Source organism: Saccoglossus kowalevskii, chromosome 15 (genome assembly GCF_978046115.1).
Source record: "Saccoglossus kowalevskii chromosome 15, keSacKowa6.1, whole genome shotgun sequence".
Lineage (NCBI taxonomy): Eukaryota > Metazoa > Hemichordata > Enteropneusta > Harrimaniidae > Saccoglossus > Saccoglossus kowalevskii.
In genome coordinates, this window is record NC_140655.1 from 20,591,023 (window position 1) to 20,617,125 (window position 26,103).

General features: G+C 35.4%; 1 protein-coding gene across 1 annotated transcript; it reads right to left on the reverse strand.

The window, feature by feature from the left end:
• Positions 1-870: 870 nt before the first annotated feature.
• Positions 871-21,771, reverse strand: LOC100367273 (uncharacterized). Its single transcript, XM_002736909.4, has 10 exons — positions 21,626-21,771; positions 20,051-20,205; positions 18,667-18,763; positions 16,183-16,306; positions 15,311-15,580; positions 9,998-10,161; positions 9,118-9,229; positions 7,254-7,529; positions 5,758-5,841; positions 871-3,053 (listed from the first exon to the last, which is right to left on the reverse strand). Exons 1-10 carry the CDS (start codon positions 21,677-21,679, stop codon positions 2,743-2,745), a joined length of 1,647 nt encoding a protein of 548 aa, XP_002736955.1. The 5' UTR covers positions 21,680-21,771; the 3' UTR covers positions 871-2,742.
• Positions 21,772-26,103: the final 4,332 nt, after the last annotated feature.

A 26,103-nucleotide genomic window follows, 5' to 3' on the forward strand; every position in this document is an offset into this window, starting at 1 on the left:
CTGAAATTCATGAAAATCTTATATGCTGTCTGGGTTAAGTCAGACAGATTTGATTCCCAATGCTAACTCAGCAGTAAGAAAGATGGTTAGCAAATGTGTGACATGTAGACGAAATCGGGCCAAGTTTTGTGAGCAGAAGATTGCAGACCTCCCAACTGATCGATTGAAAGCTGGTGACCCACCCTTTACTAATGTGGGTGTTGACTACTTTGGTCCTATATATGTGAAACTAAAAAAGAGTTTGGTGAAGCGTTATTGTGTTGTATTGACATGCCTGGCATTACGTGCTGTCCACATTGAGGTAGCTGATGCAATGAGTACAGATTCATTTCTTAATGCCATTAGGCAATTTACTTGATGACGAGAACCAATTTCTCGGTGGGGCAAATCGAGTCCTGAAATTGCAAATTGAAAAAAGAAATACATGAGAATGTATTGAGGGATGGAATAAATTGGAAGTTCAACCCATCGTTTGGTTCCCACTGTGTCTGTGTGTAGGAACGGCAAATATTCGCACGATTTGACAACTGTTGCAGGTCATGGTGAAGCAGCAACAATTAACTGATGAAAGCCTAAGGACGTTTCTATGTGAGGTAGAACACACAATAAACAGTCGCTCAATAACCAAGCCGTCAGAAGACGGCAGGGAAGCATTAATACCCAACATGCTGCTACATATGAAAGGATCTTCTCTGCCACCTGGTCTAAGTGAGAAGAGTGATGTATATGCAGTAGATGGAAACAAGTACAATATCTATCAGAACTATTTTGGAAACGATGGACAAAGGAGTACTTGCCATCACTTCAAGAACGTCAAAAATGATTGAAGATCAAGCGAAAGATGAAAATACTGCAAGAAATGTACGGCCATTGGGTGAAGTCATCCATTTAATATCAGATCGAAAGGGAGCCTTAAGAAGAGTACTGGTGAAGACTAAACCCTGGAGAGGCCGTGTGATACCAACTTAGCAAGGTCGATGACCGCCATGCTATGTTTACCTTGCTGCATAGTACAGAAATTGGTTATTGACTTGTCTGGATGAGGGATGCTAGCCAGAAGAGTAAGTAGATCAGCATTGAGTTAAAATTTATTTGTACTTGCAAAACTTATTATACATCGTGGTAGAATCAAATTTTGTTCATCAATTTGTCTGTAATTCTCAAAATTTTTCGCTTTTATTGGAGTCTTGGTGACAGAATTTGTATAAGTTTCATTTTGTTATGGGCAATTTAGATTGTACTGTTTTTGTAGTTTTGAAGATATATTGTCAGCGCCACCTAGAGTTCAGAGTTGTTAATCGTTTGTTTAAGCTAGAAGCTATTGGAACCATGTAGGGGACTGTATTGTGTATCAAGCTTGTAAACATTGTCCTGTAAACCTATAATTGTTTGAAGAACTGTGGAAATTCTCGCAACTATAACCTGCCCCTGCAAAAGCTCAGTGCTAAACACAGCCTTCACCAGGCACCAACGTGGACACACAGTAAGTGGTGAAGGCAACAAAAACATACACAAAATGCATCACAGCAAGGTCAGTAACAATAGGATGGGGAGGAAAGAAAACATTAATCGTAATATATATATTTTTAAAATATCACAGAAAATCATAGCTTCTATAAATTAACAATTGTCAGATGTGATTATAGTTGGTTATGAATTATAAAGTTTGAATGCATATGTATAAAATCGGGTAGGAAGATTAGGTTAAAAATCAACATTACAAGGCACATACCCTATATCGACATATCAAGTAAGTCTATACCAAGTATGGTCTTATTTGGACTAATAATTCACAAGATATTAAGACAAATTCTAAATTAATTAAATATGCAAATGAGCTTGATAATTAAGTTGAAACATAGTACATAGTACATAATGTATATTGACAGATCAAGTAAGTCTATACCAACTTTGATCTTATTTGGACCATTAGTTCACAAGATATCAACAAACATTCATTAAATATGCAAATGAGCTCATTAATTAAATTGAAACTCAATATTGCATAGCACATTGTATATTGACAGATCAAGTAAGTCTATACCAATCTCATTTGGACCATTAGCTCACAAGATAAACAAAAATTCAAAATTCATTGAATATAAAAATTAGCTCATTAATTAAATTGAAACTCAATATTGCATAGCATATATCTTATATTGACAAATCAAGTTTCTAACAAGTTTGGTCTGATTTGGACTATTCACAAGATATTAACAAGAATTCAAATTAATAATTAAATATGCAAATGAGCTCATTAATTGATTCCTTGAAAAAATAAATCAATGTGCATCTGTACCAGTAGTCACTCTGTCTTTGTACCAAGTCTCAGCATAATTGGTCCAGGCATCTCCGAGAAATGATGATGGACACACCAAAAAAAATGTTTTTTACAGGATTTTGACATTCAAAATGGCCGCCAGGCAGCCATATTTGATAAAATCAGGAAATAAATCAATGTGAATACATTATGTATGTATACCTCCTCATTGTGTCTTTGTACCTAGTATCATTGAAATCAGTCAAGGCATCTCAGAGAAATATCAATGGACAGACAAAAGCCATGATTAACAATCAAAATGGCTGCCAGTCGGCCATATTTGATCATTTCAAAAAAGTAAAACAACGTGCATCTGTATGGGTGGTCCCTTTGTCTTTGTAATAATTTATCTTGTGAACGATAAATCTACCAGGATATTTTGGGCAATGTTGGATTCAAGCATATCTAGAATGTTATAAATATCATAGGCTTGAGTTTGCAACTTGTTCTACTTGACAGTACATTTCTAATAAATCCTTGGCAAGATCATTATCAAAATCTGCTAACGACCACAGGAGATTCCGAACTGACAGGTTTGTACCAGCTCTGTTCTTCCAAATTTTAAGACACTCATATACCACCTCGCCAAGGTCCTCTCCTCTACATTTATATTCAACCCCATCAATATCAGCATCAGAAAGACCAGGACATGGTCGCTTGCGCATGAACCGTTTCCAATATCGTCTTCGAATTCTCGGAGCAGTCTCTTGTAACATCACGGCAATGGATATGCCTATAAAAAGAATGGTATAAACAATGTCTGTCTGAGAGTATGTCATTTACTGACTATGCATAGTGATTCACTGGGTTTTAATATCTCGATTGAAATTAAGTGACCCTTGGCTAAGTCGTGAAGTAGAACTGATGTTTCATCGCATTGTGTATTTACCGTACTGGACCGCGTTAGCACCCATGCTCGGTCAAGCGCCCCCCCCCCTTTTGCACAATTTTTATATTCGGTGTCACATTCGGCAAAGCCCCACCCCTTCAAAATGCCACTAATTTAAAACATGGTCTTTGATTATTTCTTAACGAATACTGGTAATCGTTTTATATGGTTCAGCATGGATATCGGCCGCCGCGAATATGTTGTGAATGCTTAGACCACGGTAACTATGCATAAACTATGATTCGACAATGACCTGTTAATAAAAGCAAAATGCGGTAAATATTTCATGCCATATTCAGTTTACCTATCAAAAATTGCTGGTCACCATTTTTTTCAAAAAAACATGTCGTTTATTCGGCGAAATCAATTCCAAGACATCGTACTTCGACAGCGAAAATTCACTTTCGTATTGCATTACCAGAAAGTCTTTGGGAATTCTCGAAGAATTGCGTTGGTACAACACAGTATTCTGATTGGTTACAGAATTGACCCATTAGGTCAAAGGATGTTACTGTAGGTCAAATCATGCAAATACATCATGGCGGAAAGTGCTTTTTATCAAGAGTTTGCGTATGATCCAGCACATTCGTCAGTGGAGATAATGATGAAGATTTTTACTTTTACCGTGTTCCAACAGACTAATATTTTTAATCTCGTAAACTCAGGTGGTATGTAATTTATATTGTAATAAAATATGCATATTTTTTCTAATTCATTGTAAAAGTCTAATTTCGTAATTTTATTTCCCCTCAAAGACGTAATATCCCACTCAATGTGTCACATGATAAATTAAAATTGTCATTTGCACTCTTTTCCGAGGGGGGTGCTTGGGTAAGCGCCCACCCCTAAAAAATAATGATTTTCTGAGTTGAGGACCCTGGGCGCTAAGCGGTCCAGTACGGTAATTGGCCAACGAGGGTATAAAGTCGCGACAACGAAAGTACCCGTTTTGCTATATTTTTACATTCAAGTCATCAAAATCAGTGAAAACAAGTCATTGAAAATGACACAGTCCCCGTTAAATTTTTGAAAGTTCTCTTTGTGCTCGTCATATTAAAGCGGAGGGGTTGTCACGAGCGTGTCCTTGAAACTTGAGTTCCAAGTGGTGTATACAACAGATTGTTTATTTACATCAAAACACGTGTTCCGTGTAGTAGTAATATGGCCAAAAATAAAAACAGCCGTTATTCGGCCATCTTTGATCTGATTATGAAACAAACTGACATGTATGATGTATGTGCCAAATACGAATGAATATGGTACATAAATTGTGGAAATATAGTAGTAAGGCCAAAAAGTCAGATGACTGTCAATCGGCCATCCTTGACCAGATTTTGAAACAAATTGTCATGGATATGCATCCTAACATGTATAAAGTACATGTATGTGCCAAATTTGAATGAAAACTGACAGAGCACGTCCAAGATACCGCATAAAAAAACAAAACAAGATGCCTGCCAGTCGACCATCTTTGATCCAATTGCAAAATAAATGGTCATGGACATGTATCCTAACATGTATAATCTATGTACCAAGTTTGAATGACAACTGAAAAAGCATGTCCAAAATTTTCAAAACATTTTCAAAAAACAAGATGGCTGCCAGTCGCCCATTTTGAATCGAATCGCTAAACCACTGCATGTGCATATGTCCCACATAAGGTACTCGGCACATGCAAAGAATGAACGGAATCGGTCCACAGGATTCTGAAATATGACTCTGGACAGACTGACGCACGGACGGACAGACTCAGGAACTCACAAATGGTCATGGACATGTATCCTAACATGTATGATCTATGTACTAAATTTGAATGAAAACTGACAAAACATGTCCAAAATACAACATTTTCAAAAAACAAGATGGCTGCCAGTCGGCCATTTTGAATCGAATCGCTAAACCACTGCATGTGCATATGTCCCACATAAAGTACTGGGCACATGCAAAGAATGAACGGAATCGGTCCAAGGGATTCTGAGATATGACTCCGGACGGACGCACAGACGCACGGACGGACGGACGGACGGACGGACGGACGGAGACCGAATTATAAGTCCTCGTTTTCGGACTTCGTTCGAACAGGGACTAATAAACTCCATACAAAAAATCTGATTGTCTTTTCAATGAAAATTGATTCCAGCTTTAATAGTAATCCACTATCTTTAAATTAAATCTATGTAAACATGTAAAATGACAATAGAACTCATTATTCCCCTGGTTTGCTTGTGAACTTAGAATCCAGTGAACATATATGAGCAAAACATTGAAGGGCGACAGTCGTCGTGCCGCGTCCTGTTCGATATGGGACTCATAGTGACGTATACAATGCGTGTAAAATACATTGTTTATTTACATGAAATACGTCCTCCGCGCTTTAAAATACTGAAATTGCAGGTTTTACAGTACCAGGTAAAGTCAGTTTATAAAGAATGATGCCCCTAGAAGCTTATGAAAATGATCAGACTGAGTTTGATTTTCGCTCCTCATTATGTATCTAATCAACAAAGCTATATCAGCTGACAGGCAGCTTGTTATTTGATCATCATACCATCTTTCAGGGTGATGTTCTTTTGAAGAAGTGTCCTACATGACGATGTCTGTCCAACACTACGTCTTCGTGAATGCCGTTCTTCTGAAAAAAACAAATTTAATACCATTAATTATTACTAAGACGACATTGCAAGGAAAATTGTAAAAGGGACAGTGTCACCATATGTGTTTATGAGTTCCACCCAACAAGAATGTATATCATCTTCAGATGTCTGCCATTATAGAACTTGCTCCCATTTGCACACATTCACAATATCTAGGGATTTTTATTTTAGTTAGTTAATTTTAGTCAGTTGTGAGTTATAGATTAATTTGATTTGATATGCCATCTCGTCAGATTACAGTTTTTTTTTCAACCATCCAGAATTTCTGAAATGAGTCACCGTAATGCAAGTTCACAACAACGTCCGGGTCAAATGACTGAATGGCTGTCTGCGTCAAAAGAAATACCAGTTCTATTTGAAATTGTAAGTTCTGTTTGTACATCCTATATAACGATTCACACAAAAAAGACCCTGCTCAATGCCATATTTACTCAGTTGACTGCCATTCATATTGCTACATACAAAATAAAATCTTCTTTATAATTGGCAGATCTAGATTTACCCCCCCCCCCAAATAATAAACCCAACTTCAAAACTCAACTGTACTCAAATTTGCCAATTTTCAAACCCAAAGTAGGGTTTAGTGCTATAGAAAAATTACATCATGAAGTTGTGGTACCCTTGACTTTCTTTTGACAGCTTTTTAATATTGATTTAATTTAAAATATCAACACTTGTTGCAGATATCATTAAAGGCCCAGGTATACTATAAATACGCTCCTAAGCATTAGGGATTATTTCCTTGCTTGTCACACTGTAGTAAACAGATCCAGCCAAGCTCCGGTAAAGACATGTTTTCTCAAACTTACTGGTCGATTATGTTGTGCCAAAATGGATGCATGTGACTATGGATACCACAGCAGTGACTGTGTGTAGCATTTATAACAATAAATAATGTATGAGCTGAGATTTTGGCGAATAAAAGTCAAAAACACGAACCGGGGAAAGGGACGCGCTACTAACAACACTCATTAGCATAGCCACACCTCCAATTCACACTTGCCCGGGGCAAGTGAATTGGGCCTTTAAATAATGCATCCAATACACCTTTCCTGTGACTAGCGCCCTCAAGTGATAAGGCTCCTCTGTTTCTTAAACACTGCCCTCTATTGACAAGGCTTTTCTGTGACTCCAATATGATGTAAATGAATAGAAGCGTCAATTTTGTTTGGTTTAGTTTAATATAGTATAGTGGAATACCACCTTCAGAATAAGGTAAATCTCATTTACTAGTAGTTTAGTTTAGTATAGTAGACAATCACCATCAGAATACGGATAATCTCATTTACTAGAGACCATGTACATCATGTGAATGGCTTTACTTACAACTACACCACTAGAGGGCCCAACTTTCAGTTAGTTATTAGAACATAGTATTTATAACAAATACCTAATTCTGAATCGCTATTCACTATATTGACTGCACAACATCCAGACAATCTTTGCAGTTTCTTCTTTTGTTTTGATGATAACCCATACTTCTTTGTTGAAGCAGTCTTGTTAGTTGAACATTGACAAAACCTCCACCACAGTGCTACTACTAGTATGACTACCACAAAAGCAAGAAAGCCGATCAAAGAAATATAGGAGATACCAAAATCAAAACCATCATCCCTCTTAGTGATTCTGTTGATATTTGGTGGGTTGATTGTCGAATAACTAGAATCTAGAAAATACCAGGAAAGAAATATTAGTCATTATACAATCTTCATAGTCATCACCATCATGTCTAAAACTATTGCATGTAAATACACAGTCGCCATGTGCTTTTACTGGTAATCCATTACAATTATCAGCACAAGTCACATGATATACTGTAAAACATGTCTTTTTCACGAGCATGTCTTTTTAGCAAATTTAGCGAGAGAACTGATTCGCTAAATTAAGATGTCGCTTATGACTTTATTATAATTCAAAATGGCCAAGGTCTGGGGATTTGTATACAGTAATCAGGAACATAAAAATATGGGGGCGCTTCCTAATTACAATTGACAGTTTTTCTTTGTTTTTATGGAGGTGATTTTGGCACGCGACAGGCATGTATTGTGAAAACAATGACAAGAGATATTCGCTATTAAAATAAACATTTCGCTATTACGCCATTTTACCACAATTCGCTAAAATTGCAAAATTTCAATGCAGCAAGACAGGAAGTGGAGAGACTGACAAATTGTGGTTATTATAATCACACATACAGTGAAACAAGCATGGATACCATAAAAACTGCAATGATTGTCAGCTATTTTCAACAAAAATATGACACGCACCTGTTATTTTCAACTGAATCTAGCAATATATTAGTGAGAAATCTGCATGGACATGAATAAAAACAAAATGACCACCAGTCGGCCATTTGTGCTTAAAAGAGCATTGTGGAATTAAATATCATTATCAAAGTTGAAATTTGATCCCTTGGAGTTGATTTTTTGTTCATATTTTTGAATCGGGGATTGGCACTAAGATAAAACTATTAGCGGAAGAATTTTAACAGCTTTTATGATGGTGACAGATTTGTTACCTATTTGTGCAATAAACTGCCACACTTTTTTCTGATTACTCAGTCGTAATCATAAAATGTTTTTAAATTATTGTTTTTAGACATAAGTAATTGTGTTTTGATAAAACTGTTGATTTGATATGCAGCATATATGTCACCTAACATATTTATAATCACTGATTTTTACTCTGAAAATCAGACCAGTCAAAATTTTAATGTAATTTTGTATTCTAAAATCACAACCATTTTAAAAAGCTAATTATTTAAATTCAGATAGAGAAATTTCTTGCGTAAATGTCAGAGGTGTGTCTGATCACAAATTACGCAATTTGTGGTTGATGTGTGCTTCTATTAGAGAGGTGTGTCTAATAAAGCAAATAAAACATTAAAATCCATTATTCAATGACAATCATACAACCTTGTCTAAGTCAGCATACATTTAGAATATTGTGATTATTGTAAGCCACTCCACTAACTCTAGTAATGCTTATAGGTATGACATCTCAATAAGGTCTGTATTTGACTGTAGTTTCAACTGATTGAATGAATTAATGTTTTCATGTAAACACTGTCCACCATGAGATCTTTTTATCTACATGGAATTCCCAACTAACATATAGTGAACATTTCTGAACACATGCTAAGCAACGCATGATTTTTCCAAAAATTTGGGATATCCATCGAGAGATATTACTAGCGCCGTACCTAGGCGTAAGCGGAATGGCAAATGATGAGAACAGGCAAACCACTACTATACCTTTGTTCTCCTCATCTGAAGGACCAGTCCCATTAGCATTGGTGACAATGATTTGAAGACTACCATTTTCAACGTTGGGAAAATAATTTGCATTTGTAGTGACTACAGGAGCCTGTATGAAAATAGATGCATGAACTCATTCATTCCGATAATCTGTGAGATCACAAATACTGTAACATACTTAATTTTCACTTGGAATTTATTTTCGCTATTTTGGTCTGAAGGAAGGATTCAATGAAAATATAATCCAGCGCGTATATCTATTTTTCTATATTTTACATTCAACTCGTCAAAAATCAGTGAAAATAAATTCCATACAAAACACCTAAAAAGTCTTTTCAGCGAAAATTTATTCCAGCTAAAATAAAGTATTTTACAGTGTGTACAACAATCTAGTAGAGTAAATTAGGACAATTAAAAAAATCATAATAAACTCAAGAAAAACTACAGTAAATGGATTTACGAAAGACTGTTTGTATATCCCCTTTTATCAGGGAATCAAACTACACTCCTGGTGTAGCAACAATCAAAATTAGACATCATATGAAGAAGAACGATGGATATCCAACAATCTTCACATCAAACAACAAAACTGAATAGACAATTCAAGCTCTGTGCCTGATTTGGCAAATAAGTGTGCCACAGGTCATATTCTATATGTATTTTTCAGAGAGATCATCTGTTTAACAATAATGACCATTTGAGTACACTTATCTCCATTATAAGAGGAACAAAATACTTCATGTCTGAGTCTAAAGTCACCTACGGATGAGTAATTTTCTCATACTTTCTGAACTGATGAACAACTCTTCAAATACATATTTATTTCCTGGTGAGACCCAGGCCTGTATTTATAAGAACATAATGGATAAGTTATTACCAATGTCACAGGCTGTTTTGTTTGTGATTCAGTTAAACCATAACCATCTCTTAATGTTACCAAAGCAGTGCCGTCAGAAGCAGCATAGGGTGGTGTCAGTGCATCTATACTGTTTGGCGACCTTGGTAGATTCAAACTGGCAGTGTTCGGCTGTGTCTGCGAATCTGAAGACAGTCACAGGTAATATAGTGAATAAATTTGTAATTTGAAGTTAATGCTGCTCCTTTCTATAGTCAATGTGTAGGAAAAACATTTATCCCAAGGTCACTACAACACATTTTACACATTACCGTATCTCAATGCAGAAAAGACTGTTCAGTGGAGGATCCCGATTTATGAGTGAAATCGAGCATCAAAACAAGTCATTGTCAATGACACGTCCCTGTTCCGTTCATATTTGAGTGACATATACATTCAAAGCAGATCATGACCGAAATGCACCTGCATATGTACAACACATTGTGCTAAATCTGAACAAAATCCATCCATGCATGACTGAGATCCGGTTCTGGAATTGTGAAAATACGTGATTTTGATGCATTTTCGGCCTTAAAATGGCCATCATTCCGCTATTGTTAAGCAGATCATGAAACAAATGCACATATCTATTTGTGACATGATGTACCATGTGTGTGTAAAGTTTGAACTTGATCAATCCAGACATGTCTTGGATACGGATCCAGAACTGAATTCTTTAACAAAATGGCCATTTTGAACTTGATCCGAAAAAAAAAAGACGTGCATCAAGGTCCTATTATGTTTAATGTATGTACCAAATTTGAACAAAATCCATCCATGCATAACTGAGATACGGGTCCGGAATGGTGAAAATGTGCGATTTCAATGCATTTTCGGCCTTAAAGCGGCCCCCATTTGGCTATCGTTAATGAGATCATGAAACAAATGCACATACATATTTGTGACATGATGTACCTTGTGTGTGTGAAGTTTGAACTTGATCAATCCAGACATGTCTCGGATACGGATCCAGAACTGAATTCTTTAAAACAAAATGGCCGCCAGTCGGCTATTTCGAACTTGATCCGAAAAAAAAAATGACGTGCATCAAGGTCCTATTATGTTTAATGTATGTACCAAATTTGAATGAAATCCGTCCATGCATAACTGAGATCCGGGTCCGGAATGGTGAAAATGTGCGATTTCAATGCATTTTCGGCCTTAAAGCAGCCGCCATTTGGCTATCGTTAATGAGATCATGAAACAAATGCACATGCATATTTGTGACATGATGTACCTTGTGTGTGTGAAGTTTGAACTCGATCAATCCAAGCATGTCTCAGATACGGATCCAGAACTGAATTCTTTAAAACAAAATGGCCGCCAGTCGGCCATTTCGAACCCGATCCCCAAAAAAAAATGACGTGCATCAAGGTCCTATTATGTTTAATGTATGTACCAAATTTGAACAAAATCCGTCCATGCATAACTGAGATCCGGGTCCGGAATGGTGAAAATGTGCGATTTTGATGCATTTTCGGCCTTAAAATGGCCGCTATTCGGCTATCGTTAATCGGATCATGAAAAAAATGCATGTGCATATGTCCCATATAAAGTGTGATGTATGAGTGAAGTTTGAACTTAATCGGTCCATGCATGTTCGAGATACAGGTGATCACGGACGCACGGACGCACACAGGGCAAAACATAAGTCCCCGTTTTCGGACTGCGTCCAAACGGGGACTAACAAGACAAACAAATATGTTCGCTATAAATAAAGTGCTGATGATCAGTTTTTATGAAGTATTAAGGGTATCTCAGCAGAAATTCCCCTCTGAAAGATAAGCATTTTGAAATTGAGCTATGGAAAAAATCAAATTATTAATTTAAAATTGTTTGTGGTGGATGCTCGGCTTTTCCCCTTTCACGCAATACAAAAGAACACGCAGTGAATGGAAAATAAATCACCTATGGTATCGAGGCTTCCATATGGCCTCAACTATTTTACTTTTGTCGTATTATTAGTATTTCAACAAAACTACTAAAATTAATTGTAAATTACAATTTTGGGATTATAAAACAAGCAAATTAAAACATCATATTAGCTAGTCAGAAGCCTCCCGATCTGATAACTCAGCGGTAAGATTTTGGAGATTTATCGGTTTCCATGGAAGAGTGTACATATCCAGTACATATGTTATTTTCTTTACATTCGCACCATGCATATATTACGTTCATTTCATGAATTTAACTTATTCCAGTCAAGCTCTATTCTGATGAGTGACAGACGCTACAATAGACCATTTTCCGTTCACTGCGAGAATCACGCGTTATGTGTGAAATCGAACGTAAAAACAGGACAAACAAAGGTCATAGCATCGTAGTGGCGTCAAACATCGCGTGGGATTCGACAAACATGAAAGTATTTTGGGGGACATTTCCATGCTTAATGATGTGCTGTCGACATTTGATGATAGACAATTTCGATTAAGTAAGGATATTCGGAATCAAAATTCCTCTGTCAAAGATCGGCCGGTTGATGTGAGCTACGAAATAAAGAATTTTGAGTTCAAAATCAAATCGTTCGATTTTTGCGGCAGACGTTCGACGCGCGTCTTTCATGCATCTCGCAAGATCTCGCAATTGTACGGAAAATCATCTATTCATCAAGATGTATGTCTGACAGGTTTTTAAAAAAAGTTGTGGAACTGTATAATTTTAGCTTATTAACATTTATGTTTAATATTTAGCATTAATTTAAGGCAATAGTAAAGCATTACCATATTTCTCCATTAGATGTGCATGAAAAAATAAAAAAAATATTTTAAGAACACAAACATGATTTAATTCAATGACTGCCAAAGTCAACCATGGTCATTTTTCACATAATAAATACACATTTTTTTTTCTATACAATTTGATCTAAACCAGTAGCCAATTCTAAACAATACAAAAACACATAAAAGGTGAAATAACATGTTTTCTCTACTAGAAGGCATTGCCAATCGAAGTACCATACACGTAAACCAACAATAGCATTCGTTATATACTGAATTATTTAAATACTACCTTTTTGACATAGTTATACCTCTGTCATTTTCACAAGTGCATGAGCAGCTAATAGATCAATACAGTATGTACATCATGTATGTGGTACCAAAGTTTTAGTTGGAAAATAGATAACAGGATTTTTTTACTTATTAAGCACATCAAATAGAGAAATAATTGTATGTACAGAAATAGCGATAGATTTACTACCTTTGGATTACTGCTGCATTAATTTATATAAGCATAGATACTGCAAAGTAAGTACAGTTTGCAAGAAACAATTAATAGCACACAATTAAAATCAGTTAATACAGTCATTTATATCAGTTAATGCAGTCAATGAAGTCAGTTAATGTAGTCATTGAAATCAGTTAATGCAGTCATTGAAATCAGTTAATACTGTCATTGAAATCAGTTAATGCAGTCATTGAAATCAGCTGATACAGTCATTGAATAATTGAATACAATCATTGAAATCAGCTGATATGGTCATTGAAATCAGGTAATACAGTCCGTCATTGAAATCAGTTAATAGTCATTAAAATCAGCTTATACAGTCATTGTAACCAGTTAAACGGTCATTGGAAATCAGTTAATACAGTCATTAAATACAGTCATTGAAATTGGCAGGCATTGTCATTGTAGTCAGTTAATATGGTTATTGCAATCAGCTAATCAGTTGATACTGTCAATGAAATCAGTTGATACTGTCAATGAAATCAGCTGATACTGTCAATGAAATCAGCTGATACTGTCAATGCAATCAGCTGATACTGTCAATGCAATCAGCTGATACTGTCAATGAAATCAGCTGATACTGTCAATGAAATCAGTTGATACTGTCAATGAAATCAACTGATACTGTCAATGAAATCAACTGATACTGTCAATGAAATCAGTTGATACTGTCAATGAAATCAGTTGATACTGTCAATGAAATCAGTTGATACTGTCAATGAAATCAGTTGATACTGTCAATGAAATCAGCTGATACTGTCAATGAAATCAGTTGATACTGTCAATGAAATCAGCTGATACTGTCAATGAAATCAGTTGATACTGTCAATGAAATCAGTTGATACTGTCAATGAACCTGTGATAGTGACCATCATTGTATACAAACTATCAGTCCATAGTGATTCACAAATTTAATAATTAATCTGCATATAAAGACCACCCTGTCTATAAAAGACAATTTAGATAGTCACTATACACAGCTTAGACTGTACCTGAATTATGAATGATTCCAAACAGTTTGATATATTTTACACTTCCTCTATAATTGACACTATAATGTTCGATAGAAGGAATTAGACTAGAATTATATGTACATGTTTGATGTAGGGTGCAGAATCCATGAACAATGTAATGAAAATGAATTTATTTCATGCTAGCATGCTCTTGCAGCAATCAACAAAGATGTGGAGAAACAACCATATTATTGATTTCGCCAACAAAAATTTTGAAAATAAAAAAAATGTTAATGAGCACCGTTCAGCTATTCCAGTAGCCAAATTAATACAAAACATCTTCAGTGTCAGACAGCGGTGGATGGCCGATTTGTCCCACAGGTTGAATCTTCCAATGAGTTTATTCGCCCCAATTTTTATTTATTCCACAAGTTTATTCTTCCCAAAGTCGATTCATTCGATTTATTAGGTTAGCCTGATACTGACTCGTCCAATACGTGCAACAAGATCCTAACAAACTATATCTACTGGGTAATCGTCATTACGCACTCATCGTACATACAAGAGCATTTATTCTATTACACTTCAGAACACGTTTATCCGTCAATTGTCAAATCAAGTTATTCATTTCAAGATTATAGTGTAATTAATGTTCTAAAAATGGTAAATCTGGTGAAAGTTTTTTTATTTTTAAATACATTTTGTATGGATGGAGAAACACAGTAAATATTGTTGTAATTTATATACAAGCACCATGCATAATAGTCTTGTTACCAATATATAAAAGTCTCCCTACACAAGTTTGTATAAAGGCTAACCAAACGCAATTGAACGAAAGTGAATTGGAGCGAATAGACTTGTGGCATGAATGTGTTGGGACAAAACGTGAATTGGGACGAATTGACTGTGAATCCAGACAGAAACCATCACCAATTCACAATAGATTATTTTCTTACTAATTTAGTTTATAATTATACCTTTCCATTTCTTTTTACTTTGCAATTAATGTAACTTTCATTTTTTTTTCAGACATTACTGCTGTCCACTCCAGATTCAATGTTTTGTCAATAAACAAATATACAATTTATTAATATAAAAAAAAAAACATGGTTCTTACCATCCATTAAATCATTATCGTCAGATGCAGTTGCAGTTGATTCATTCTCTTTCACAGATGCAGCAACTGTTGCAGTCATCTCTGGTGGTAGAGGTGCAAGTGCTGGGATCTCGGCACACACTGCATCATGGGTACTGTTGCCAGTAAACTCAAAGATCTGACCAAGAGCAGAACAGTCAGTGCGAGGGGTACAAGATGTCCGACTGTTAATCGTACTGGAGTACGTTTTCTTCGGACAACGTCGACACCGAACATCGAAACCATACTGAGCTACAAGAAAAAGTATAAAACTTTAAAAATGATATTTGCACATAATAAAACAACATGTATTATAGTACAATTTAAAATAGTTAATCAATTATGGCTAATGATTCCTGCTAAAATTGTGTTTTATGTATTTTTCTAAAATTTTTAAAAAATACTGATAAGCAATGAATTGGGTAATCAAAAATATCGTGAACAGATGTCAAAGTGTACTTGCACTGGATTGATTCAGACGACTGTTAGTTTGGAAAGTTAGTCAGCATCAGAAAATCTTAGCAGTATCTTAATAATTGTGTTTTGATTAAACATTCTATCTAGTGTGTGGCCCAAATGTACATGCAATTACAAAATCATGTTGAGTTGCCATGGTGACTGCTGGAGAGTGGATATTCAAGATAAAATAAAGACTGTATATGGCTTAAGGGAGCTTCTAAACTTATTTTGTTTTTAAATGTTAATTTCATTGTAATCTAAACTTCATAGTAAGATTTTTTTCAAGATTACTGCATCATTGTATGATTTACTATTGTGTCTTGCATCACAATTTTTTTTTTTTTTGCAACAGTGTTGCGTTATATCGAGGGTATACTATTTCTATCTATACTGACCTCTCAGTGACACCCTCTCCCCAGGCGGACAGGATTGTCTTGTACACCTGCTATCATAAATCGGATAAGTACCCGGCAAGCAACCACATTTTTGTTCATGAACACCATCACAGTTCTGGACAACCTATGATGAACCATAATTAATAAAATCAATCCTGAATTTGTCAATGTAATGAAATTTTGTATAAATTTACATCAGTGTCAGTGACAACTTCTATATCCAGACTACCTTACCTATAGTATCTACACTTTAGGCAGTCCAAAGGCATAACATATGAGCAACCTGTGTATAAAAACCACCTTTCTCAATAGGTGATTTTTCGTACAATTGCGAGATCTCGCGAGATGCATGAAAGACGCGCGTCGATTGTCTGCCGCAAAAATCGAACGATTTGATTTTGAACTAGAATTTCTTTATTTCGTAGCTTACATTGACCGGCCGATCTTCGACAGAGAAATATTGCTTCCGAATACCCTTACTTAATCGAAATTGCCTATCATCAAATGTGGACAGCTCATTATTATGCATGGAAATGTCCCCGAAATACTTTCGCGTTTGTCGAATCCCACGCGATGTTTGACGCCACTACGACGCTATGACCTTTGTTTGTCCTGTTTTTACGTTCGATTTCACGCATAACGCGTGATTCTCGCAGTGAACGGAAAATGGTCTATTGATCACCCTATCACCCTAGTTCTGGAGACTAGTCTTTGTTTAGAGAGTGAAATAATAATTAGCATACTGTTTATGAAACAAATTTTAATTTTCTCAAATCAAACTTATTAGATTTTGATTTTCATCAGCTCAAATAAATGTATTTTTGTTGCAAAAGTACTATCTAATTATTTCTAAACAAATATCATGTCAAATGTACGAGTTAGTGATCCATAAAAAATCCAATCCAACCTCCATATAAAAATCACCTGTCTATAACAACCATTTTTATGAAGTCCCTTGGGTGTACACTATACACAGGTTTAACTGTAGTTCACTTCAATTATCTCTGAGATTTAACAAAAGCCAAATTTTCATGAATTGCATAAAAAATAACTAACTGGAAGAATTTGAACATATTTAGTCAAGTAGAATGGGATATTTTAAAATTGTTCAACATTTGGTGTTGTTTATTTTTAGTACCAGGTAATCAAAGAAACAGATCTGGTTTTGCATGAAAAAATAAGATATAAATCAAGTCATTGAAAATGACACAGTCCCCGTTAAATTTTTGAAAGTTCTCTTTGTGCTCGTCATATTAAAGCGGAGGGGTTGTCGCGAGCGTGTCTTTGAAACTTGAGTCCCAAGTGGCGTATACAACAGATTGTTTATTTACATCAAAACACGTGTTTCGTGTAGTAGTACAATGTAATATGGCCAAAAATAAAAACAGCTGTTATTCGGCCATCTTTGATCTGATTATGAAACAAACTGACATGTATGATGTATGTGCCAAATACGAATGAAAATTGTACATAAATTGTGGAAATATAGTAGTAAGGCCAAAAAGTCAGATGGATGTCAATCGGCCATCCATGATCAGATTTTGAAACAAATTGTCATGGACATGGATCCTAACATGTATAAAGTATGTGCCAAATTTGAATGAAAACTGACAAAGCACGTCCAAGATATCGCATATAAAAAACAAAACAAGATGCCTGACAGTCGGCCATCTTTGATCCAATTGCGAAAGAAATCGTCATGGACATGTATCCTAACATGTATAATCTATGTACCAAGTTTGAATGAAAACTGACAAAGCATGTCCAAAATACATTGTACAACATTTTCAAAAAACAAGATGGCTGCAAGTCGGCCATTTTGAGTCAAATCACTAAACCACTGCATGTGCATATGTCCCACATAAGGTACTAGGCACATGCAAAGAATGAACGGAATCTGTCCAAAGGATTCTGAAATATGACTCTGGACAGACTGGCGGACGGACGGTCGGTCGGAGGACATGTATCCTAACATGTATAATCTATGTACCAAATTTGAATGAAAACTTACAAAGCATGTCCAAAATACAACATTTTCAAAAAACAAGATGGCTGTCAGTCGGCCATTTTGAATCAAATCGCTAAACCACTGCATGTGCATATGTCTCACATAAAATACTAGGCACATGTAAAGAATGAACAGAATCGGTCCAAAGGATTCTGAGATATGACTCCAGACGGACGCACGGCGACCGAATTATAAGTTTTCGGACTTCGTCTGAGCGAAGACTAATAAAATGTAAACAAATTTGGTATTTTTTACCACTTCTAAAAGATATATTTATCACATTTCATAACCAAAATATGTAAATAGACTGTAATTCTGTCATTCACATGTCACTTGAAAAGTAGTAAAACAACTGAATAATATACATTTAGAAGCTTTCTCAACAAACAAAATTCATTTGAATAACAATCAATCAACATTAAATACAAATAAATACTAGTAAATACTAGTAAGAACAATTATTTGTTTTGACATACCACTTGATTTCGTCCACTGCAGTTTTCTGAACACACCCAACACGATGGACATGAATTATAGTACGGCATATACAACCCTTCATCGCATCGTGAACAACTGAAAACAAAAAACAATTTATCATTAGACTCTGGCTGTGATACTTTGATAGAATCGTTTGTATAATACTGAGATAAATTCAATTTATTAAATATGAGCTCATTATTTAATAAAGATTATATGGAGGGCATGTATATTTAAGCCTGGATAAGTTGTTTAAATATCTCTATTATGATAAACAGTAAGATTTGGAACAAGAAAATCAAAGGGCGAGTTTCAAACTAAAACAAATAATTTTTTGTTGCCTTACTGTATAAATATACAAATATAATCAAACCAGTGTTAGTGACCAGATTCATATACAGACCATCTGCCCTAAAATGACATTTGGGCAATCCCAATGTACAGTACAGTCAAAACGTAACTTAACATTTAGCAAGCTTAAATTGCCACCTAAATATCTCATATTAGTGACGTTGGTAAAAACAACACAGAATACAGGGTTCCCAGGGCTATAAAGAGTAGGGTTTCCAAACTGTTTAATTATGGGTGAACAATAGAGGCCATTTAGCATAACAATGATTACAATAGAGGTGATTAACATACTATATTGTTACACAAATTAGTCTATATTCTATGCAGTTTTGGAGGAGAGAACAATTGAATAGGTTGAAATTGTTGATGACAATAGTACTCACTTAAACATTTTTTTTAGGATTTTGTGAAAAAACAAAGCTGGCTGCTAGCCAGCTTGGAAGTTCAGTTATCCCGCGGGGACCGGTAAATAAAATTGAAAGTCCATTGACCACCTGTAATGATCCTATATTCAAAGGCCAAAATGATGACAGACGATGTTCAGCGTTGTGGTAAAATGACGTAATAGCGAAATGTTGATTTAGGGAATCTCTCGTCATTGTTGATTTCCTGTTTTCACAATACTCTTGTCTGTCGCGTGCCAAAACAAATGCGCAGTTATTACCTCCATAAAAACAAAGAAAAACTGTTAAGTGTAATTAAGAAGCGCCCCAGGTATTTATGTTCCGGATTACTGTATACAAAACCCCAAGCCTTGGCCATTTTGAATTTATAATAAAGTCCTTAGCGACATCTTGAATTAGCGAATCAGTTCTCTCGCTAAATTCTCTGTAAAGACATGCTTGCAAAAAAGACATGTTTTACAGTAGTTTAAAATTGATTATAGTTTATTTACAAATCAAATGGTGGAAATGATTTCTTTGAGTTGTCTTTATACGCACAGATTTCTACATCAAAATGATTGAAACAGAGACTTTATATATAGACATTTTTGGTTTTACATTTTCATAAATGAAGCAATAGAATTCTTACCTTGTTACCGTAGCAACAGTGCATGACTGTGTCATATAGTTACCCGGCTCACAAAGGTCACATGTCAAGCCATTATCAAGTTTGAAAGTTCGTTTGTCAGAATCTTTTTTATAACATCGAAGTCCAACATCAGAGAATGTACTAGTAGTGGTAAGCTAGTTATTAAGAAAAAATGATACTTCATTTAAACTAAAGCACTTTTTAACACATGACTAAATCATCTTTGAATAGCCTAATTTTGAATGTCATGATAATGCCTGTGGTTCAAGGTTAGACCAGTGACAGTACTGCAGCACATGTTTGGCAGCACTGCTGGGAAGAACACACTGTATAGGTAAGGTGTTCACTTACCGGTACGTATAGGGATTGCAGTAATTATTTTAACACACAAAAATCATTAATTTTAATGCTGTGGGGACAGGTTCTTTTTCCTGCAAAATACTGCACACTTTTGAAAAGGAATGCAGTTTGTACAGTTAATGAGCATGTGTGTGTGTGGGGCAAAAAATACTGACAGGGGTATGTAGCTAGTTGTTTGAAAGCCCTACCCCTTATCAGACAGAAATAAACTCAAATTGCCTACCCGTTTTCAGACAAACTGTGGATATTTGACACCCTTTTCCAGTCAGTAAGCATAAATGGTACCAAGGGAAATGCAAGTGGGCTTTACAGAAAAAAAAAAAAATCAGCTTCCTTCTCCTGCTTGTTGGATCACTCAAGCTCTAGAGACAGTCTTTGAAAAATACGGACAGAAATAATGAAAAAAAGATACCCAGACAGACAGGGTAAAATAACATACCCCTTTTCAGACAGCAGTGGTGAATTTGGGACCCCTTTTGGCGGCACATACACATATAGCACTTCAATGTGAGTATCCCCCCCTCCGGGGTGTTTAATATAGGGTGACCCCTGGGAAAGTTTGCTGTTCTAAATGCGCGCACAGGTCTTAGAAATTGCACATTCTTGACCTAGGGTTGTAAAAAATATTTCTGTAAGTACATGAATTTGTCTCCTGATCTGGTAGCTGTGGTTTCGCGGCGTTTTGGGTCCGGGAAGGTATTTTGCTTCGTCTGTCAATTCTATATACCGACGATGTATATATAATTGACAGACGAAGCAAAATACCTTCCCGGACCCAAAACGCCGCGAAACCACGGCTACTGATCTGGTGACTTCTTCCGATTTGGATGTACATAATAAATAAACTTATTTCCGCGTCATGTTGGGTCTCTCCAGGTTACCTTCCGGATACCCGGATGTAAATTTCAGTGATACAACATGGAAGCCAAGAATTATTTCCCCAGGATCGAGGGGCCAAACAAATAATAGGAATGCAGCCTAGCTGATTTCGGGCCGCTCTCTTGGCTCGGGTTGTGTCGCCTAGCCCCGAGTACAATCCTGTAGGTTTGCCTCCTTCCGCTGATCATTCGGCCCACAGTCCTCGCCGTGCCGGTGTTACGTAGATCTTCTAGTACATCCATGATACATCATGCGTCTATCAAGCCTATCTGGGCTTAAAAACGACGCGAAACAGCCATCGCAAACGAATGCCTAGTCCTAGTATAATTAACTCACCAAGATTAAGAAGAACAACCCATGCCACCATTTCCTGACAGACTTTCCAGACATCAATACAAACGAATAGTCACAACACTACAAAATTACTACAAAATTAACACGCCTTCTCCATTCATACATTGCCATTCATAGTCCGCATTCAAACTACGTTCTAAAAATAACACGGATGGAATTCCCCCCAAAGTCTTCCAATCAACGCCGCTGTTACATTTGGCACGTCACGTGGTTAGGTCTTATGTTTCAAGTCAAATGATTGATAAACCATATGTCAAGACAAAGTTGAGAATATGTCTAAATCCTTTAAAATGTTAAAATGGCGATGAACATTATAAAATACCAAGGCGCTAAACTTTAGACGTCCCGCAATTTGAGAACTGAATTTTTTTTTGTGACTTTAATTTATGACGTCACGCTACCGCTTATAAAAAGTGGAACGTGAATGGCTAAAAGTCTGTGGTCTCACACGGCATTCTGATAAATTTATAAGATACTTAGACTTAGTTAACCCCTTTATTAGTGAAATATTGGGGGAGTAATTGCACCGAATGTTTTGACAACGAATTAACGAAGAAACACGAGCAAAATGAGAAAAACAATTGCATTATTTCGCGAGCACTATACTCGATATCAGACCAATCAGAAACAGCATCTCATAATCATAGTAAGGATTTCAATTTAAATATCACGAAAGGAAGCACTCTCCACACAGAGGGCGCTCGCTCCCAGCATGCTTCACGCTCACTAGTGTAGAGCGTGGAAAGGAAGGTCACTCACCTGTCAACATCTAAAGCTCAAACTAATAGGGACTCACTATTATATATATTGGTATGATGTAGGTAATAACTGGGAGGTACATTTTAATTATCTCTTATATATCCTTGAAAAAATACCAACAAACTTGAGAATACAGAGAAAAAACTTGAAATACCAAAAAACTTGAGAATACAGAGAAAAAACTTGAACAAAAACTACAAAAAACTAGTTAAATTTAAGAAAAATGAATTCAAGTCGATGTTACTTCAAAATTTAATGAATTTGGAAAATAAAAACCCAAAAGATTTTTGGGAGGCTATTAAAAATATTAAAGAGTTCAATAGCGTTAACAGCACTAATCATTTACCCCCAATTCAAACTACTGACTGGACTGACTATTTTTCAGCACTGTTAAACATTAAATTTCAACCATTAAATTCTAATTCAGAGATTGATTCTGAAGTTAAATATTTTGTCAACAGCTTGAACAAAAAATCCAATGGTAATCCAGATCTTGATAAACAAATTACCAACAATGAAATCATTACTGCAATTAAAAAAACTAAATGTGGTAAATCAGCAGGTCCTGATTCTATTATCAATGAAATGTTTAAGTGCTATAACCCATTACTATTAGCTTGTATTAATAAACTATTCAATCAAATTTTATCAAGTGGATGTTTTCCAGCAGAGTGGAATACAAGTTATATAGTCCCTATTCACAAATCTGGAAACATTTCAGATATCAATAATTACAGGGGAATAGCCCTTTCTAATGGTACATCTAAAATTTTTAATAGCATTATTCATAATAGAATTCAAAATGTTCTTAACAATAATAATTTCTTACAAGATTCTCAGTTTGGATTTAGAAAGAATAGGAGGACAACAGAGTACAACATCTTCATTCTTAAGTCAATTATCAATAAATATACAAATAGCATTGGCAAGAAATATTTTTATGCCTGCTTTGTTGACTTACGCAAAGCTTTTGATAGTGTTTGGCGTGAAGGGCTATTATTTAAATTAGGGAAAGCAGGAGTAACAGGAAAATGTATAAATTTGATTCAATCAATGTATTCAAATACTAGCTATGCTATTAAGACTGGTCAGGGGTGCACCAAACCATTTGTATCATCTAGTGGTGTTAAACAAGGATGCAACTTCAGCCCATTATTATTTAACATATACATCAATGACCTATCTGACAGTCTTAAAAAATCTGAGTCTGTCAGTCTTAATGGCACCAATATTAATTGCCTACTTTTTGCAGATGACATTGTCATTTTTTCAAACACAAGTACAGGACTACAAGATAATCTTAATTTGTTTAAAAGCTACTGTATCAAATGGAGACTTGGACTTAATATTAACAAAACTAAAATTATTATTTTTAATAACAGGGGAAGAAAGATAGATGGCAAATTTTACTTAGGAGACCAACAGGTAAAAGTTGTCCCAACATATACCTACTTAGGTATCACTTTTCAAAGTAGTGGTAATTTTACAATTGCTATCGATAATCTAGTCAAAAAAGCAATGCGTGCAATAGGTGCATTAAAACAAACACTTAGCCTACACAATTATATAGTTTCGCCAAAAAATGCTATTCAGTTATATCGCAGTACAATCCTACCCATTTTATTATATGGATCTGAGATATGGGGGCTTTTACTTTCAAACTTGTTAAAACAAAAAATAACGAAATAACTGAAGACAATTTTATACAAAGTCTGTTTAATGACAAAACATACTTTGAACAACTCCACATTAAACTTTGCAAACAGATTTTAGGTGTTAATAATAAGGCCAGCAATGCAGCAACTAGAGCTGAACTTGGTAGCTATCCTCTCATTATTGACATTAGTTCACAAACATTGAAGTATTATGAAAGGCTAAAATCAATTAAACATAATCATCTTCTGGACTGTGCTTTTAATACTGACAATAAAATGAACGGTAATTCATGGACAGCATTTGTTAAAAGATTATTCACATTAACTAAAATTAGCGATGAATCTAACACTATAGAATTCAAAACCAAATTCAAACAAGTTTACTATAATAAAGTCTGGTTGCCAACGGTATTTAAACCAGAAAAGAATAAGCTACGTACTTTTAACAAGTTTAAACAAAATTTTGAATTTGAACCATATTTAGAACAAATCAAAAATGTGCAACACAGGGTCAGCTTCACTAAGTTTCGAATTTCTTCTCACGCATTGCCAATTGAAAAACTTAGATATAATAAAACACCTCCAGAGCAAAGGTTTTGTTTTCTATGTAATGAACAGGCTATTGGGGATGAATTTCATGTATTACTCAATTGTAAAAATAGTCAGATTGTACAAGCTCGTACTAAATTTGAAGCTGAATTAGCAATTTATGATGACAACATTTGCAAGTTATCAACTCATGAGAAATTCAAGTGCTTGCTAGGCACTAAAGATAGCTTCATTGTCAATTGCTTGGGAAAATTTATTGATTTTATTTCTAAGCTTTAGTTTAGTCTATTGTTTTGTTTGTGTTTTTCTTGACCATTGATTTATTGTATGTTTTTTTTCATTCATGCTAAATTTTGTGTCAAATAAAATATCTATCTGTCTGTCTGTCTGTCTGTCTGTCTGTCTGTCTGTCTGTCTGTCTGTCTGTCTGTTAGTCTAGTCTAGTCTAGTCTAGTCTAGTCTAGTCTAGTCTAGTCTAGTCTAGTCTAGTCTAGTCTAGTCTAGTCTAATCTAATCTATCTGGCCCCCTAGGACGACACGGAATTAAAAGTTTTAGACGATCTAAGTATGGCTTATGGAACCCAGAAATAAATAAAATAAAGGTTATAATACTTAGATATCTATTTAGTGTCGAAATAGTGCCTATAAATGCCAAAACGTAACCTCAAAAGGCCGCTACTGGGATTTATGCAGGGCCTGTGAGCCGCTAAATGCGTGGTTAAGCCGCTGCCACTAATTATAGTACTCCATAGACGACAATATGAGCGTTTGCTGGTTAAATCCCCCCCCCAAAAAAGGATTACAGAAATCAAAATATTGTTTTAACTTATTGAAACCACATGTATGCAATAAAATGGTGGCCAGCTCTTACAAAAATGATGTAAACAAGACACACATATTTGTAAGTCTTTCTACCTTCCATATTCTCAGAAATGCAACCAGTTTGGAAGTGTCTAATTGAGAGTCCACAGGTCATCAGTACTTGTCAATAAACAAGTCTAACAGACATAATTGGAGTACGCCCTCGTACGTCGCGTTTCAGATAAAATGTGGTGAAAGAAAACCCATTGGCTATAAGATTTCTAAATCTGATTTAAATTCAATCAAAATTTTTGAATAGACAAGTTTTTTTCTGTGACACAGAAAATAATAAAACATAAATAAGAATGAATAAATGAATAGAAATCACAAATCAGATACACTTACCTATCACTCCTGTTCTTACGGTTAGACAGCTTGCAGCCAAAAACAGTAAAAAATATAAATACAAACCTTCAAAACAATCTTCCCATTAAAATTAATGGAAAGTCCAACAATATAACCATACATTGAAAACAAATCCAACGCTTTGGTTGAAAACAGGAGAGGTAAAAAGCTGTTTTTAACATAGGGCTTTATGGAAGAGATTTGAGCCCCCACCTCAGCAAACGCCCTCTACAGTTCAACTTTCTATCCCACAACTCTTTGCAAACTTCAATATGGAGTTAACACATTTCT

Bases quoted from the DNA above. Each gene is read 5' to 3' on its own strand.
- LOC100367273 (XM_002736909.4), bottom strand. From the start codon at position 21,679: ATGTCTGGAAAGTCTGTCAGGAAATGGTGGCATGGGTTGTTCTTCTTA. The intron at 9,230-9,997 runs GTAATAACTTAT...ATTTTCATACAG, and splicing joins CAAAACAGCCTGTGACATTG to GCTCCTGTAGTCACTACAAA. The intron at 3,054-5,757 runs GTATGATGATCA...TTCTTTTTATAG, and splicing joins GAACATCACCCTGAAAGATG to GCATATCCATTGCCGTGATG.